A 19573-nucleotide genomic window follows, 5' to 3' on the forward strand; every position below is an offset into this window, starting at 1 on the left:
CTTGACAAGAAAAGGGAATACTCTTGGGCTTTTTGATGTCTGCTATTGATTCAGATAAATGATTAATTCTACGTAGATTCAAATTCATATAAAATGGATAGGAACTCCAAGGATTTGTTTGCAGGATGCCTGAATAATAGCAGTATAATTAGAAATGTTTGATATTAAGCCTTAGCCTCAGATTTCACCAAACATCTATTAGTTGTAAACAATGTACCATAGTTACTGAACCTTCAATTTTGTCTGCTGCTGTGGCATTCTAGGACAAGTTTATACATTTCCTTGATTTAATAGAGAAAGAATTTGAAAATTTGAATGAGTAAAATTAAATATAAAAACCCTACGTGATTGTATTACTGTTTTTAATAACAGAAATATGGGACAAAATACAAAATCATTTCATGTTAAAAACATTCAAAAGTTTAGGAAGAAATGGAGCATTCCTCAATATAATATTCAGCACCAATCTAAATTAGGACATTAATATTATTTGTAACAGTATTAAATGTCTTTCAAAGGGCAGTTGGGTGGTACCACAGAGAACAGAGCATCAAGAAATGGTTGAGGAAGAACTGAGTTCAAACATGGCCTCAAACATTTATTAGATTTAGACCCTCAGCAACTCATTTAACCCAGATTGCCTGAGTTTCCTTATCTTTAAAATGAGTTAGAGAAGGGAAGGGGAAATTCATTCAGAGAAGGGGTAAGACAATGATGTCCATTATCATGAATTATTTGATATAATTTTAGAAATACCAAGTGTACCAATAGCAGAAGCATAAAGAGAGATAAGTTGTATTCAAAATAACTACACAATGGGTAAACTATCTGAGGTCCAAATACCAGGACATCCATAGAAATTATATTAATTTAACTATAAAGTAATCATCACAAATAAAAGCAAAACTAAATAATTAGAGATTTATTAGTTTTGTATATTATATTATGAAGACAGAACTTCATTGCACTGTTAGCTCAGATATTTTATATAAGCTGACTTTGATATATCTCCATCAGGAGCTTTTTTTCAATCACATAGTTAAATGCACATAAACACTTCATTTTGTAGGTCCATGAGATCTTTGAATGTCAAGAATGCAACAAGAAATTTGTTACGCCAAATCAGCTGAAGCGTCACATGATTACCCATTCAGGTAAGTTATATCCTTTTTCTGTTTATATTCAAACTAAGACACATTTTCTTTCCTTTCAGAAGCTTTAATGAAAATCCCAATGCCTTAAATACTATTTTTTAAACCTAGGTCACTCTATCTTGCTGGGTTTAGCAATGTAACACCTACTTATGGATTCAATTTTACTATTGATCCATATGGGGATTTCCACCTCTTTCATTTCTGACCTGGGCTGGTTTGCCTTTTCTTATACAATGCTCTACATATGGAAAGCTCATCATACTAATGCTGACATAAAGTCTACTTAGTGTTATTGCAGCAGCTACCACTTCCCAAGTTCAAATGTGTCCCTAGACTCAGTCTTCTTAGAAGCAGTGATTATTTTGGGGCATCACCACATGCAGCTCTGTATGTGTGACAAACACACACACACACACACACACACACACACACACACACACACACACACATCTTTTTTTTTTTTTTTTTTAATAAGAACCTTCTAATTAGGCTTGGCTTTGGAATAATTTTGAATTCAATTATTTAAATTACTTTGCCATTTATATTTTTTTCTCCTTTGAAAGTTTAGACATCAAAACTTTGATGTTAGTTTTCTTGAAGAATTTATTTTGGTGATAAAGACTATAAACTAAAGTCATTGCTGGAAGGCAGTGACTATTTTAAAAACTAATAAAAATAATTGTTTTAATTGAATGTGAAATTGTTTAAACTTGTATCTGTTTTTACATTTGCTATCTTAAAGTCATTCCTTTGAAGTGAAACTCTTTTGGTTTAAACTAATTAATCAGAATGTGGTTAAAGAGATGGATTTGCACAAGACTGTGCCCCTTTTTGGTCATGTGCCATTATAAATATTTTATATAATCATAATAGTGCAAATTTCAGTTGCATTTTTAGGTTTGAAAAGTGCTTTACATGACTTATTTGTTTCTCACAACATACCTGTGAGGTAAGTGCTACTTGTCCCCATTTTGCAGACAACTTGGCTGAGACTGAGAGCAATTTATTGACCAGTTCAGTATCACACATCTGATAAGTATATGAGTACAGATTACAATCCCGGACTTTCTGACTCCAGTTCTAATGATCTACCTACTACTTTGGAGAGCTCATCATTGTAGTGCTGACACCAAGTCTATTTAGTACTACTATAACAGCTCTCAACTCCTAAGCTCAAGTGATCTACTATACTATACTGCTTCTGATAATGTTAATGTGATCTCAGGCTTCACCAAGAGAGACCTAGTGACTCAACACATAAGGAGATAGTTCTGCTACATGTCAACTTTACTCTGCTATATTTATATAGTGCTTACTATGTGCCAGGAACTGGGCTAAGTACTTTACTGTCATTATCTTACTTGATCCTAAGATAATCTTATCCCCATTTTACAGATGAGGAAATTTTGTAAAACAGAGATTAAAAGATTTATCCAGGATCACAATAAGTATCTAATCTCATCTTCCTGATTTTAGGCCTGCTGTTCTATCCCTCTGTATTACCTACCTTTCCTAGGTTCATTTTTCAGCATTGTATTTATCACTGGCATTGACAAATTAGAAAGTCCAGAGGAGGAGCCAAGATGGAGACCAGCCATGAGACCTGACTGTATAAGCATAAGCTAGAAAAGTTAATGAGGTCCAGTGTAGAGAAGGGGAAGCTTACAGGGAACTTGAGAAGTAATATCAAGAATTTGTAGTATTGCCATGGGGAGAAGGCAATAAACTATCAAGCTTCAGAAGGCAGAGCAGTGAGCAAGGGGTGGAAGCTGTAGAGAGAGGGAGATTTAAATTATGCAATAGGGGGGAAAAGCACTCAATTTAGAATCAGAAGCTCTCTGGATATCTTTTCTTTCCTACACTTATTAGCTCTGTGACCCAGTATAAAAGATTTAACTTTTCTGAACTTCGGGTTAATGCCTGCAGTATTCAGGGAGTTGTTTAGAAAATCAAATGAGCTAATGGATGCAGTATATTTTGTAAACCTTAATTCTCTATAGAAATGTCAGCTGTTATTATCAAGGAATAAATTCCTAATGATGAAAATTTTCAGTGTGGAATGGGACATCTTAAAAGGAAATGGGTTATTATTCATGGAAGGTTTTCAGACAAAAGTGAATGATCATTTTTTGATGAAATTCCATTAATATATAAAACTTCCTGAAGAAAGCAACAGCTTTTCTTGTATTTTTTTGCATCCCTGACACATAGTGTTCATTTCATTTTTGTCTATCTCTTTTGACCCTATTTGAGGTTTTCTTTGGAAAGATAGTAAAATTGTTTGCCATTTGCTTCTCAAGCTCATTTTACAAGTGAGGAACTGAGGCAAAGTTAAGTGACTTGCCTAGGGTAACACGGCTAGTAAGAATCTTTAGTCAGATTTGACCTCAGGAAGATGAGTCTTCCTGACTCCAGATCTGGCACTCTATCCATTATGGTGCCACTTAGCTGCCTTGACACATACTAGGCTCATTGAATGAGTGGTCTCAGTGGCATTTATTGTAGTGTGATGGAGAGAATGCCAGTGGGCTTGTAGTCAGGAATATATGAGTTCAAATCTTCACTTAGATACTTACTAGTTATTTGATATTGGGCAAATTTCTTTGGGTCTCAGTTTATTTGTTTGTTTTTTAATCTGTAAAAGGAGGAAATTCAACTTTGCTGTAAAAGTCCCTTCCAGTCCTACATCTAAAGTTCTAAGAATGTTGAGTGAATGCTGGATTAGTTGCCCTTAAAGTCTCTGCCAACCCAGAGATTATCAGATTCTATAATTAGATAAGCTTATTTACAATAAATGTAGCTGAGGGAAGTCCTACTTTTTTTGTTTCATCCTATACTTCTGTTTAAACTAGAGATTAAAATTTTCCCCTGCTTTTCTGCAGAAAAACGTCCCTACAACTGTGAGGTTTGTAATAAGTCCTTCAAACGAATCGATCAGGTGGCCGCACACAAAATCATACACAGTGAAGATAAACCTTACAAATGCAACCTTTGTGGCAAGGGATTTACTCACAGAAATGTTTACAAGAACCACAAAAAGGTAAAAACTCCACCATTTTTGCCAGTCTCTCCTTCTGAGATTAGCTGCATTTCCTTTCAAACACTACTTTGTATATATGTATGAATGTGTATACAAATATGTGTGTATGTGTTAGCAGGCTGTGTAAAACTAGGGATGGTGATATTAGAGAAAACCTTCCTGACATTCTTTGTCCAAAGGCATTTAGTAACTTTGTACAAATCCCCAATGGTTACACTGAGCTTATGGACTTTTGCAAATATTCTCCACTGTCCATACATCTTTATTCATCTCTTTTTGTGTCATTAGGCTACATAAGTCTCACATGTTCTAAATAGCGTGGTGATTCAAAATCATTGTCACTGTGGTGAGCGAATATCTTCCTTTTACTTTGACAGTTATGGCTAGTTCGTCAAAATTGGAAAGACGTTGAGCACAAGCCCAATGACAGAATATTTCCTGTCATCCTATGATCAGTCTCACCAGCCTTGGACATTAGAAGATGAATTCTTTGGCCATGTGAGCCCATACACAAGCCACTTCTGTTCTCAAAACCAGTTTCTGAATGTGATAGGGGTATTAGAGAAGATGACCTCTAAGATCCCACAAAGTTCTGGGATCCTATAAAAGAATATTTTAAAATAAATATATTTTGGACATTGTTCTCTGTGATACCAAGATATTGAAAAGTCAACTCTGAGAAATGTTGTATTGGGCAGTGGAAATTGAACTATTGAAATCTTTCTTAATTTTAATGTTAAATCCACAGTTTACCAATAAATCCTGTCTATTCATGGAAGGCAGATTACCTAACAAGAGTTATCAGTTATCTTTTTTGTTTTGTTTTGTTTTGTTTTTGTTATGAAATTGGTTATATGTGAATTGGGAGACTGATATAGGTTTCTTGCACCACCTCTCATGCTTTTGGGCATAAATCATGGAAAAGTAATAACTCAGAATTGGTAGAAACAATGATACTTATTATTTCTGAAGCAGAAAGCCAACAGCCTATCTCTGATCAATTAACAACCACAATTGTGCCACCCATTGTACAATAATCTTAGCAACTGTTTAGTTACTTACAAAGTAGTCATGATCATAGGGAAGTTCCTGGACTCTTCCCTATAATGTAGTTCCTTTTTGTTTGTTTGTTTTTGTTTGTTTGTTTATTTGTTTGTTTTGTTTTGTTTTCTTCTGTAAGCAAAGCATGCTTTTCTTATATCTTAGTCTAAATGTAGCTAGCAGTGAAATGGAATAATCTCACTGAGTGATCAAAGATATATATGGCACAGTTGGATAGTGGTATAAAGGTTCCATAGCTATTTGTCAAAACAGGGGATAAAATGCTAGACCTAGAGCCAGGAAGAACAGAATTCAAATCATGCCTCAGATACTCATTAGCTGTATAACTTCGGGCAAGTCACTTAATCCGTCTGCTTCAATTTCCTCAAGTGTTAGGTAGAGAAAACATTTGCTTCTACCAACCAAGGTTTAGGGGAGAATAAAATGAGATAACATAGAGAATATCTCACAAACCCAAATCATTATATAAATACATAATGTTACTATTGTTGCTGTTATTTTATTATTTATCCACTCATGGTCATGTTGGGGTCATGATATTTATTGGCTAAGATAATAACATGGCAGATGGATAGAATTCTGGAGTCAAGAGAGACCTGGTCTCAAATCCTTGTCTAGAACTTGCCAAGTGGGTGACCCTGGACAAGTGATGTGATGATTCAGAAGCCTCATTTTCCTACTTTTAAAATGGAGATGATCCTACTTCCATCACTTCATAAGGTTGGACTGAAGCTTTTTGTCAAGATCTTCTAAAATCTAAGCTTTAAAGCACTAAATCAATGTCAATTATTATTAGTTATTCCCTCATTTATCATCATTGTCTTTTCATCACTACTATTTATGATATTGAGAGTCCAATTTCTGAAGTTGAAGTTCCCTAGTAGAAATTGTTTTTGGTTCCCATGCAATGTAGAATTTTCAGATGGGAGCAATTTGAAAGGAATGATTCTTCTAAAACTAAAATTTATTCCTATGATGATAGAGTCAATGTATGATTGCAGCCAGTAAACATTTCTTTTACTTAATATCATCCTGAATTAGTAGCATTTGATACCATTGCTGAAATAACATAAATCAAAACCATTTCTTGCATTGAGTTCCTTTCTCACACCCTTCTTTTCATCATAAATGTGTGTGTGTGTGTGTGTGTGTATTCATTTGCTTGTTCATTATCTTTGTGTTGAGATATGATAGTATCCAGGATTGTGCTAAGGCCAATTCTTACAGGCTTATGAGATCCAGTTGTAAAAATTTCATTGTGAACATTTATACTTCAGACATCCACAAATGCTATAAATGAGGCCTTGATTTGTTGTTTTGCTGATTGTTTAGATTTAAATGTTAGAGAACATATTAAAAAGCATAAACTTAAACATGGCTCATATATACTTTAATTTTTTTTTCAGAGAATTGGTTGTTAAACTAAGTAAGTCATATACCACTGTTAATGTCTCACTTAGCTGGTATAACTTCCTAATTTCTACTACCCAGAAAGAGTGATGGTTTTTAAATCAGATAATCTGAGTTCAAATCTTGCCTTAGGAACTTTTTATTTTTCTGACTTTATTCAAATCATTTTCTCTTTTTGGTGGGCATGGGATGTTCAGGGAGCACTATCACTTGGGTTCAGAGCTGCTAAGCTTTAGGATATTCACTAGTTACTCAGCTTTCACTTGTGGCTCCAAGAAGCTGGAGCATATTCTATTGGCCACAACCCAATAGAATTGCCTTGGTAAATGGACTAGACCAAACCAAGGGTAACCACCAGACCGCAAACCTATCAGTAAGTTAGGGAGTTGTCTATCCCAAGCCTATGAAGACTTTGCCCTGGTGGTGAGAACAATTTGTTTCAGTGGCCATAAAGGTAGTTAAATCAGGTATTATGGAGCATTTAGAGCTTGATCACACATTGAAGATGAGGTCAGCTACTGCATCCTGGACTATTATCATTTGTCTTGATTTTTGTCTTGTCAGTAGATCCTGGAAAAGAGTGTGGGGCTGATGATTTTGCACAACTATGCCTCTTAAATCCAATTCATGTGTAAGTCAAGACATTATCCATGATGTCATTGGTCCTCTTCATAAATAAGGAATGAACAAGAACAACTATCCAGATGCACCCCAAACCACCACAGTTTTCCAAGTATATTTGAGTAATTCACTTAGAGACTCCTCATGGACAGAGCTTCTGAGAATTTTCAGCCAAGTGGTCTGATTTAGAAGGCTCCAAGACAAAAAAGTTATAAATCAGAGCTACTAAAAACAAATATGCTATTATAATAGCAAAAAAATAGTGCTGGGAATCCTGAGGACATTAGAGAAGACAGGAAAAAATTAAATTATGAAAGGAATCTTAAAACATACTATGGTCAGGGGTCATTTGATAAATCTATAGCTAGTTTTACCTACAGCAACAAGGTTGAGCCATATCCTTCCAGTTCAGGATAGCTTCAGTTTTCATAACTGTGAATCCCAAAGCATGGTCTTTCTTTCAGTGCTTAGCATAATCCCTGGTTCATGCTGATTGAAATGAATAAAAATTGATTAAAACACATTTTAGCACTTATAGAAGTTTCATTTCCTGAGAACAATTCTTAGAGCACACAAATGATTTATTCATGGATGATATCAAATAGATAAATGAGATTCTGGCATTTGGACCTTTTTGAGAATGACTTTGTGTGGTATAGAGATAAATTCTGAAGAGACATGAGCTATCTTCTAAAACCCATAATTTTTGAGCTAGAGAAAGTCTCAAGGGCTTTTATCATAAGTGTTTCATTTTATGGATGAATAAACTGAGGCCAAGAAAATGAAGTGAATTGCCCAGAGTCACATAGGTGTAGAATCACAATTCGAACTCAAACCAACTCCAGAGTTGGTATTCTTTTCTTCTCTTTCAGTATTCATTACCTGTGTTCTACAGTGTACCTCACTAAATCTAGATTCATAATGCAGATTTTGAATTATGAATCTAGGTTTAGTTAGGCCACTTAGAGGCAGTTATGTTATGAGTTATGCTGTGTTATAAATCTGGGTTACTTATTAATATTATTAACTTGTTAATTATGATTTATAAATAATTATGTTTTGTTTTTTGAAATAGTTTCTATTTGCTGTAATAATTTGAAATATAAAGTATAAAATATTAGGAAATGATGAACCAATGAAAACTGATGAATTTATTTTTTTCAGTATTTCTCTCATTGGATTTTGATAAGGTGAGCAATAAAGCCATGTGGTAAATGTGGAAAACATTTTATGAAAAATACACTTAAGTTAGATATTTTCAAATGCAAAAATCAGTACAGTATGGAACCATTGCCTTTCATGCCATATAATATGAATCTGTTTTATATTTAAAATTAGAAATGGGTTCTCTAAACATTGGACTGTTTGGCTTTAAGCAAACATCATTGTAAGAAAGAGATTGGCTACATTTCTACAAAGACTTAGTTGAGAATATTATATCTATAATGGTGGTGACATTTCAGAGTTTGGGTAGAAGGAAAAGCCTTTTTTTTTTCCGACTGAGCCAACATTAGTTAAATATTTGGAACCTGATCATCTGTAAAAATGAGATCATTCAGTTTTCCAACTGCCTAGAGAGCTATTTCCCATTCTGGGGTCAGTCTCTGTTGTTTAAAGAATGGCTTGAGTTCATAGACTTCATGTTTTCTCATCAATTTTAACCTTGTATTTATTTGCTTTTCAACCTGGGAATCCCAAAAAAAACAGAAACCACCTACTATCTCTGAACTCATCATGTTAAGTGGGGAGGCCAAGTCTCTCCCATGTGTCAACTTGTAGAAAGTTAGTGACTCAAAACCAGGATCTACAGGCCTGATACAATGCCTGGTACATTGTAGCAGTTGTTCAATGTTCATTGAAATTAATTGAATTTATTTGAACCTTTGTTGGAACTTATTGAATGATTTGGATCCCTCAAATGAGCCATTTCTTACCACTTAGAAGGCAAGGAGGATTCCTTTAGCATTGTCTTTTTGTTATTGAGGCAGTGACTTGCCCAGCTAGCAAATGTTAAGTATCTGAGGTCAAATTTGAACTCAGTTTCTCCTGACTTCAGGGCTGGTGCTCTATCTACTGTACCACTTAGCTAGCTGTTCCTTGTCTTTTGTTTTTAAGAGCTGTCTTCTTCCTTCATCAACCCTTTGACTCTGGAATTTATGGTTTCTTAAACTTCCCGAGTGAGTGATTTCTAGAAATGAGGATCTCCACTGGGAAAAAATGGGAACTGACTGGGTACTATTAATAAAGATGACACCATTTAAAAAATATTTAGAGAACTTTTTCCTTCAGGTACAAAAGTTAGGACTAGCTTTCTTAGCAGGCACTGAGATCTAGGAAATTAAAAAAAAATAATAATTACAACAACAAAAAATCTCTTGCATGTATTTTTTGTTTGTTTGTTTTTGGTGTCAAGAATTCTAGGCCCCATAGAATTGGGTGTCTTGTATTGACTTCAACTCAAAAATGTGAATTAAGCACCTATCCCAAGTCAGGCACTATTCTAGATAGTCTCGATATTGGGCATATAAAGGCAACAATGAAACACTCTGCTCTCTGCATGTTTAAATCCCTTTGAGAATTATCACATAACATAAATACATAGAAGAGAAAGAGAAGTATTGCACAAAGTGTAAGTATCAGAATTATTAAGTAATGTCTGTTTATAATAACAGTTAGATGGATCAAGAAAGATCTCTTTATGTACGAGTTATCAAATACATAACTAAAGTTATATGGTTCAAAGAAATAGGCAGTATGGTCTCTTGGGAAGAGAATGTCATGGAATAGTGAAAGAATTCTGAGTTTGGAATCAGACCCGCCTTGTAGTCCCTGCTTCCATAACCTTCTGGCTATATGATTCTGGATTTAACCTCTCCAAATCTCAGTTTTTTTCACTTGCAAAATGGACAAGGATAGAGATAAGGACTTGGCCTGTAATTTCATTTAGGAAACTCCCCTTTGAAGAACTTCTGCCAAGGCAGTTCAGTATCTTTTCTGAAATTAAAAAATTTTAAACTATCTAGAATGCTGAGAACTTGCCTAGGATCAACATAACCCAATTATGTCAAAGTTAGAACTGAACCATTTCTGAGACCACCTTTCCATCTCCTATTTTACACTGGATAATATAATATCAGCAGAAATAATGATGATGATGGTGAAAAACAAAATAGCTTATTTCACCAGGTTGTAATATGATTCAAAAAACAGAAGTCCTATGTAATTTATAATTATAAAGTACTCTGTAAATATACATTATGTTTTTCTTCTCCTAGAGTATGTGGACTCCATAAGTCCAGGAATATGCTGATAAAATTTTAACAGCAAACTTTTATATATGTATAATAAATATTTTGTAGATTCATATTTAATACATAAATATATGTATATATGTATAACATATAATGCAACTTATAATATTTATGTTACATATGCATGTACACTATAAATTATATTTACATATATGCACGTTTTAAAAAGTTTAATCCACATTATTGACATTTTCCCCCTTATCTAATTAAATCAAGATAACAATAAAACAGTAGATTAAACTTTGATTTTAACACATGGCAATTTCTGAAGTATAAATAAAGACTTAATAATTGGTTCAAGTGAGCAGGGTTGGGTTAGCTCCAGCCACTCCCCAATTTAGGCCTAAACATCACACATAAGCATTGTCTACAAAGCTTAGTAGGGAAGCGACACCAGGCTAAGGCTTCAGGTCTTGGTTTAGTTGACTTATCCCATGAAATGGTTAACAAATTGTGCACCCTACCATTTTAAAAATATACATTAAGAATATACATATATAAAGTCTAAATTGGTAGCTGGTTTCAACCTAAGTTTCATAAGAATAACCTCCAGTGCATAGCATAGTGCTTAGCCTTTCTACCTTATAGACCAAGTCATCTTGGATCAGAGTGCTGTTCTAACTAAAAATGATGGCATACCTATGGTAGAGACTTTTGTTACATTTTATTGAATCCATTGGTACTTGCTCAAAACATGGATGCCCACTTCTATTGTGCTGAGGGTCTCAGAGTGGGTTTGATCATTCACTAGGGAACTGATTTCTCCATTCTGTTCCCAGATTCTATATTCTCTTGTAGAGAAGTGGCTGCTTTTAGGGAACTCCTTAAACTCCCTGTTTTGAAAACTGGCAGTAAAAATTTAATCTATTGACCTTGAAAACAAGAAGACAGGGCTTTTATGTAACTTCAATTTTATTTCCTGCCCTTAAGGGAGAGTTATATGCTTAGGACATTTTGTGTTATGCTTGTGGAAAACCAAACTTTTTATAGCAATAAATAAATAAATAAAAAAGAATGGTTCTAGCAAAAATCTTCCCTCCTGGTTCTTTCCCCTAAATTTCTTTGGTTTCTGGATTTTTCCAGGAATATTCATACTGATCTTCATGTCCCAAATATGACCTCCTGAATAAGTGGAATTTCTAGTAAAATACAGGGATATGTGGCAAAGCTCATATTACTAATGGACATATTTACTGCCCAGCTTGAAATGGCCCTGATGAAAGTTTTACTCCTGCCATAAGGTTAATATTTGATGACTGTGATGAGGAATTTACCAATTCAGCAATTCCCATAGAGAAATAACATCCGAAGTCCTGGTGAAGCAAACTTGAAAGCCTATCTCTAAGTTGCTACAAAAAGGACTTCATGTTTCACAGATATTTTTGGCATCTACTCTGGTCATAATCAATTGGGATACAGATTCTGTCATGGAATTTAAAGAGATTCACTTATTCATTCATTCCCAAAATGATTTGTTTTGGAAATTTCTTGTTAGACTTTATTTTGACATAAAATTAATTTCCAAAGCTATCTTCACCTCCTCCTTCCCCTGTAACAAAGATTAAGAGAAAAACTAAAGCACACAGTGACAGAGAGCAAAGAATTTCAAACCAAACTCATCAACAGATCAATTAAGTCTGACAGAATAGGCATGCCTTGAACCCATAGTCTCCCACTTCTTTGAAGAAGATACATTTTCTGAATGAGTTTTCTCTCCACATTTGGTCATTGTAATTAAAAAGTGTGCAGCATTTTTGTTTTGTTTGAGTTTTGTGATTGTTGGTGTTCTTTTCATTTATATTTCAGTTACTTCTTTAAAAGATCTGTTATGTGTCACTCATATCAAGATGCTTGATAAAACCAAAATTATTCTTGGCTTCATGGAGCTTTCAAACTATTGGAAAGAAACAATTTGTGCACATATATATCTCTCCAAAATCTATACAAACAAGGGAGACAGTGTGGTGGAATGAACTTGGAATCAGGGGCTCTAGGTTGGAATCCTGATTTTTCTGTTTACTAGTTGTGTCACCACACCATGAGTCACCTTCTCTGGAATGCAGTTTCCTTTTCTTGAAAATGAAGCTGTTGGACTGGATAACATCTGATATTTCTTTTAGTTCTAGATCTTCTTGCACACACACACACACACACACACACACACACACACACACACACACACACAAACAGAATTTTAAAAGTACTTTTTTTAGAGGCAGAAAATCTCCCTAGATTTGGAGCAGTGTTGTAGAAGATGGCATAATCTGTTTTTTCATGGACCTACATAATGTGTTCTTCAACATGTTGACATCATTAGAAATTTCTATGAAAATGGAAATAGACTAAGTTTTGTAGGGAAAGATCATATAATTTGGAAAATCTACAAGGAATTTCAAATTTTGTTCCAGGAAAAAGGTACAACATTCTATAGGAAGAAATATATAAGCTCTAGCAATTGTGATAATTATAGCTAACTTTTATACACTACTTTAAAGTTTGCACACCACTTTATGTATATCATCTCACTGGGTTTCATAACAACCCTGCAAATTGAGTGCTATTATTATTCCCATTTTATAGACGAGGAAAATGAGGCAGACAAAATTAAATGACTTGCTTCAAATCACAAAGCAAGTGTCTTAAGGGAGAATTTGAATTCAGATTTTCCTGACTCCAAACCCAGTACTGTGGTCGTTGTGCTACCTTTAGAGAAGTGCTTCAGCTCTTCCTATAACTCCCATACACTTCAGTCCAATCTTGTAGGGTGGCCTTCTAAAGGTAAGGAGGGCCAATCCATGTCTTTGTGTTTGGTCTTTGTACCTTTGTCCTAAGATTATCTTAAATTTACCTGCATAGATTTTCTATGCATAGTCATTTGCATGTTTTCTCTATTATACTGTTGAGCTCTCTAGGAGCAGGGATTAAATTTGTCTGTGTTTAAATCTCCAGAGTTTAGGGCAGTGACTGGTATAATAGCAAGCACTTAAATAGTTATTGATTTGAATAGTTAGTCCATTGTTGACTTCTCTAAAGTAACTTTTAGTCGATAGGTAATAGTGATCCAACCAGTGCAGCATGTGGTGGTGATCCTTGCAAAGAGAAAGTTCAGTCACTTGGCCATGGATTTATCACTTGATTTTAGCCGTTCATCAGATTAGAAGGATGTTATGGTCAAGATATGAGCCAATTCCTTTTATGCAACTTTAAAAACTGAGTTGTGTCTTTTTTTTACTTCATTCACTGATGACCTATGAAGTCTGTATTTCAAAGGGATATCTCTTTCCTTTACATTGATATGAGAGCAATAAAATGACTTTCTTTATGTAGCTTGTAAAGAGAAAAGAAATCTAGAATTTTCACACAATAAGATAAGAATCGTCATTAGCTGAAATGGTTTTCTTAAACTGCAGTTTCAACCATATCACTCATTAAAATCCTGTTAATCCTTATTGCTTCTAGGATCAAATAAAATTCCTGTGTTCATATTTAAAACTTATTGCAGTTGACTGTTCTCTACTGCACTGTATGGCCAATCTTACTGACCTGCTTTCTGTACTCAAACAAAACAGTCCATCTAGTTTCCATGTCTTTGCATTATTGGAAATCTTCCCTCCTTCCCTTATTCTCATAATCCCTCCAGTCTACTTTGTACCTCATTTCAATGTACATTATTATGCCCACCCCCATTAGCCCCAGTAGACTGTAAACTCTGCAAAAAGTCACCATGTTTTTGTCTCTTATTTCCAGAACTTAGCACAGAGCAAACAATGGGAAAATATTTGATTGATTGAAGAGCTCTGAATTATGAAATAGATTTTCTTTTTAACCCTAATTTGCTTAATTAGTTAGTCCCTTTCACTTTTTAAATAGACATGTGAAGATTATGTAGTATAATCTTTATCTCACTAAATTTTAAGATAAGATCATTCCTTAAGCATACTAATAATATTTGAAGTTTTCAGTAATAAAATGGTTTACTTTCCAAGCAATTATCCTTATTTTTTCTATCACTAGTTTAAGGCAAAATTATAACTTTTCACAAATTTCATTAGTGTACATAAACATATATGAGCATATTTTAAACTTTTAAAAAAATTTGATGTGCACAGAACTTATATTCTAATCAAAGGATAAGATAAATGCAAAATAAATGCAATGTATATACAAGTCGATTACTGAAGAGGAGTACATTAATGGGGGTTGAAGAATAGAAAAATAGCAGAAATGGTTTTATGTAGGAGAAGGCACCCCAATTGAGCACTGTAGCAAGTTTGGGATGCCAAGAGATAAGGATGGGCAGGGAGTGCATTCTAAGTATGGGGAATAGCATACTCTAAAGGCTGAAGGTTGGATATGGCATGTTTATAACAACTTCTCTGCTAAGGTTTGTCTGATCCTCTTACCCAAAAGACTGGTAAACACTTCATGTACAGGGAATGACCAGCCATTATCACCACAGAGACATTGCAACTTCTATGGCCTTTACCAAATTCCCTCCCTTTCACCTTTCTACCACAAAACCCAAATAGCTCCCTATTTCTGAAATGGCTAATTGATGTTCCTGGTCCTTCCACCTGACACACTCTTTCATCTGCAGACCCACTCTGAGGAGAGGCCATTCCAGTGTGAGGAATGCAAAGCTTTGTTCCGGACCCCCTTCTCTTTGCAGAGACACCTGCTAATACATAACAGTAAGTGCCAATTCAGGCATTTGGTTAGAGGGCAAAAGGGCAAAGAAAGGGTTGCCAGGTTCCTTGAGTTCATGCTGAGTTACTCAAGCAACATTTATGATAGGAAAGGCCTCATGAAAAATCTTTCTATATGTAGGGAATTGTTGACTGTTTTAAATTCTATGAAAGCTGTATCTTTATATAGGAAGGAATGTTGAATATAAAATTTAAGGCCTTCACTTAAATTCTTGCTTTCTTTTCATATTCTCATGACCTTAGCCTCCTTTCTTTTACTACAATATGAGATAGTTAAAGTACATATTCTCTAAACTAATCTGTGCTTCTAAATTTCTAACAGGGAAATTCAGGGTAAAATTTGAGAATTGCATTTCTACCCTCAGATTTCCAAACCATCTCTGTTTCTTTCCAAGTTTTATTCCAAAGTCCCCTTTAAATTTTCCACTTTACTAGGTTCTTGGGCTTGGGGAGTTTATTTACTAAATTTACTAAATGGAATTTACTAAAAGGGATCTCAAACATAATTGTTTCCCATGATAGGAAGGACTATGGAAGGAAATGTCCTAATGATCAGAAAAGGTTAAATATCATGCAGTTCAACATGCAGTCTACCCCACATTTTTCCCTGGGATGAAACAAATGCTCAGGTGAATTGTGCATCCAATTTCACATGATCAGATAACAGAGTTAAGCTAAGAGCCTAAGACTCCTGCCTTCCAAAATACTGGTCTTTCCATTAGACTATACTCGCTCAGGTCTCTTACTTATTTTGAAGGGATATGCATTCAATTCTTTCAAAATTCATTACAAAAATTCAGTTTCTTAGAAGCATGGAATCTTTAGAATGTAAAAGGAAATTGGTTATCTAGACAGTTCTTGAAGATCAGCAATAAGGAACTCATTTTCTTTCATATAGCACTATTCTTTTTTGGATGACTCTAACTAGGAGCAAATATTTCTTTGAATTGAACAAGACTCTTCCTCTCTGACATTTTTTCTCATTATTCCTAATTCTATCCTCTGACTACAGATATTACAATTCTTCTCCTCCTTCCACATGGCAACTACTCAAAGATAATTCATTCTTTCCCTTCCATGCTAGAGGTTATTTTTTTTAACTGATCTTTGTATAGCAACTCCTTTCTTTCCTTCCCCGGAATTATTTTTGTCATTCATTTTGACATTATATTTGTCCTTCCTAAACTATAGTGCTAGACCCAAATACTATGTGGAGAGCACAATTCATCATATGGTGATCAACTCTTTCATCCCAAATGTTATGCTTTTATTTATGTAGCCTAAGGTCACATTATGATGATGTTGATAATGATGATAACAATGAACATGATGGTGATGTTGCCATGTTGATTTATATTGGGGCTTACAATCCATTCAGATCCTCACATCCTTTTTTTTTTTTTAAAGAAATATTTTCTGGCCACATCTTTTACATGTGCAATTCATTGTTTAAATCTAAGTATAAGACTTTACATTGATCCTTGATAATATTGTAAGCTATTTACTTCTTTAGTCAAGACACTCTCTCCTATTCCATGAAATATTGGAGTCTTTTTTCAGGAGGTCAAGTCCTTCCAAAGTGGAGAACAGTTGAGTTTTTGCTAAATAGAAAAAGTGGGATTCCATAAAAGTCTATTAGAGATCTGTTCCAACAAATTTTAAACTCAGGGTTTCTCTTTTCTTTTTCTTTTTTTTTATTCTCAGTAATTACAATTTTTAAATAACATCAATTTTGTGAACTTGAAGCTTTAAGGAAAAAATATTATACTTGGGTTTTATAAAATTGTCTCTGTTTCTGAGAAATCATATTTTTATTTGATTGGAAGAAAGGAAATCTAAGCTCTTCCTAACTCCATCTTTTCTTGGATAATCATAATTTGGATGCTTGTGTATTCTCTATTTTATATGTGTTATAAAATTACTTGTGTATTTCTAGACTCATTAATATCTTATTCTACAGAAATTGAAATTTTGAAAGTTTTTGTTTTAAGACAAAAATACATGGATTTGGACAATATATTTAAAGGAAAAATGCATTTTGCAGAAGTTCCTTTATGTATGAATATTTAAGTTTGATAACAAAAGAATCAAGTTAAGACTTCTATAAATGCTACATAATATTGATGATGATGGTGATAAACTATGCTGAGCTTCTTTTGATTGAGAAAAAGGGTGCTGCATTTTTTTGAAGATCTTAGCTCTGAAGATATTATGCATCATGCAATTGACTCCCAATTTTGTATAAAAGAAGAATAAAAAATGAGATTGTGGCTTTGCCTCACAACAGTAATTTCACCTTATTTCTATAGTAACTTGTTTTTTAAAGAAATTTTTTTCAAGATTAATTAATTTTAGGATAGGGATCAAGATATTTCCAATAGTAGGATTCTCATGGCTAAATCTTGGCCCAAAATTCCAAAAAATTTCTCCTTGTACAATGTAACTTGATTTCTCATAGTGTTTATATAAGTGTAGATGATATGATTTGAATGAAATTATATGTCTTAGAAGCATGTTAATGAAATGTTTTTTTTTCAAAATGTACTTCAGATGTTTAATTAAAAATAATTTGTCTCTGTGAAACTTCCTTTAAAATCATTAAAGAAAAATGTAAAAAACAACAACAACAACAACAAAACACTTTTGTATACCAACCATGGAGCTCATTTTTATTTCTGATATGTACTTGCTGTGTAGCTGAAAGCAAGTCATTAAATGTCTTTGTGACCAAGAACAGATTATTGCATATCTTAGAGTCCCAGGGAAAGCTCTAAGACTAAATGTTACTGACAAGTTACCAGTTTGTACCAGTAAAGGGAATTTCTGTACTAAGAATTTCTTACACTATTGAAACTCCCTACTTCCCAATATCAGGTAAAATTATTTAATAATTAAATATATATATATATATATATATATGTATATGTACATATATATATATATAAAATAGAAGATTATATAATAATAGAAACTAAATTAATTTCTAATTAAAATTAGAAAACAAGCAGTTTATAGCTATAGAATATGAAGAATTAATCAGAATTATGTCTAGAATTATCACAATTTTCATTTCCTTCTAAGCCCAAGACAAATAACTAACTAGCTTCATCATTATAAAATGAGGAAATGATAGAACATCAGCATTAGAAAAAACCTAAGAGATATATAGTTCAATCTGTACCCAAGAGAATACATTATGTATTATCTCCATTCTACACCTAAAACATATACTCCTCCCCCCATCATCATATTGCACTCAGTAAAAGGAAGTTCTCTTTTTGGACTACTCTGATATGGGGAGTTGGGATGGAGGGATCCATATGTTTTTCTTTTCTATTTCTTGTTCTTAATTCTGTACTGCAGATCAGATCTAATACTTTCTCCACATAAGAGCCCTTCAGATATTTGGAAGCAATTCATTTCATCCCTCCCTTAATTTTTTTCTTCTCCAATTAATCTCCACTTGGTTCAGGTTAGTTCAACACAATCTTGAGACCTTTCATTATTGTGGATGCCTTCTTATGAATATTCTCTAGCTAATTAATGTAGTACCTAGAACTTTAAATAATGCTTCCTGTGTGCCAGAGAACATTTGATCAGGCCAGAGAACATTTATATTCTCATGTTGCTGGGGCTAGATATAATTTTAATATAGCCTATTGACTTTTTAGCTGCCAATAACAGTATAACAAATCTAGAGCTGGAAAGGATCTTGTAGTTCATTTAATCCAAGTTACTCTTTTACCAGATTAGTAAAGTAAATGAATTGGCAAAGATCATATAGATGGTAAATGTCAGGGTTGGGATCTGAACTCAGTGCCTATTTATCTTTCAGCTATATTACACTGCCCTAATTCATATTGAATTTGTCTATTAATAGTCCCACACATTTTTCAGTGAATTATGTTCTAACCATATCTCCCCATTTCATTGTTGTGCATAAACTTAATTGCTTAAACTTCAGGATAGTTCACATTTATCCCTATTAAGTTTCATATTCCTAGGTATGATCCAACTTTCTAAACCCCCTGAGATCTTTTTTTTTAAATCCCAATCTGTCTTCCTACTTAATATACATTAGGTTTATTTTGAAGTTGGCTTTGACATTTGGACTATGAGAATAGATAGAATGATATAAAAGCCACTTTTACAGAATTATCTTTCTCTTGATATCTAAAAGTGCCAACTATTTCACTAAAATTTACAAATTGAATAGAGATTTCAAAAATGAATTTTGTTGCAAGAAGGATTGTTTATGAAGAATTAGGG

The 19573-nt window shown here is 33.7% G+C and overlaps 1 protein-coding gene across 3 annotated transcripts in view; it reads left to right on the plus strand.

The window, feature by feature from the left end:
- PRDM5 (PR/SET domain 5) overlaps positions 1 to 19573 on the plus strand; it is a 215331-nt gene that overhangs the window by 113736 nt on the left and 82022 nt on the right. Inside the window, exons 9-11 of one of the 3 annotated variants that reach the window (XM_074272708.1) lie at positions 1070 to 1154; positions 4037 to 4194; positions 15196 to 15289. In XM_074272708.1, coding sequence (XP_074128809.1) covers positions 1070 to 1154; positions 4037 to 4194; positions 15196 to 15289 — 337 coding nt within the window. The remainder of the gene's footprint in view (positions 1 to 1069; positions 1155 to 4036; positions 4195 to 15195; positions 15290 to 19573) is intronic. The other 2 variants (XM_074272710.1, XM_074272709.1) reach the window with 2 other exon arrangements.

This window comes from Sminthopsis crassicaudata, chromosome 6 (genome assembly GCF_048593235.1).
Source record: "Sminthopsis crassicaudata isolate SCR6 chromosome 6, ASM4859323v1, whole genome shotgun sequence".
NCBI classification, from domain to species: domain Eukaryota; kingdom Metazoa; phylum Chordata; class Mammalia; order Dasyuromorphia; family Dasyuridae; genus Sminthopsis; species Sminthopsis crassicaudata.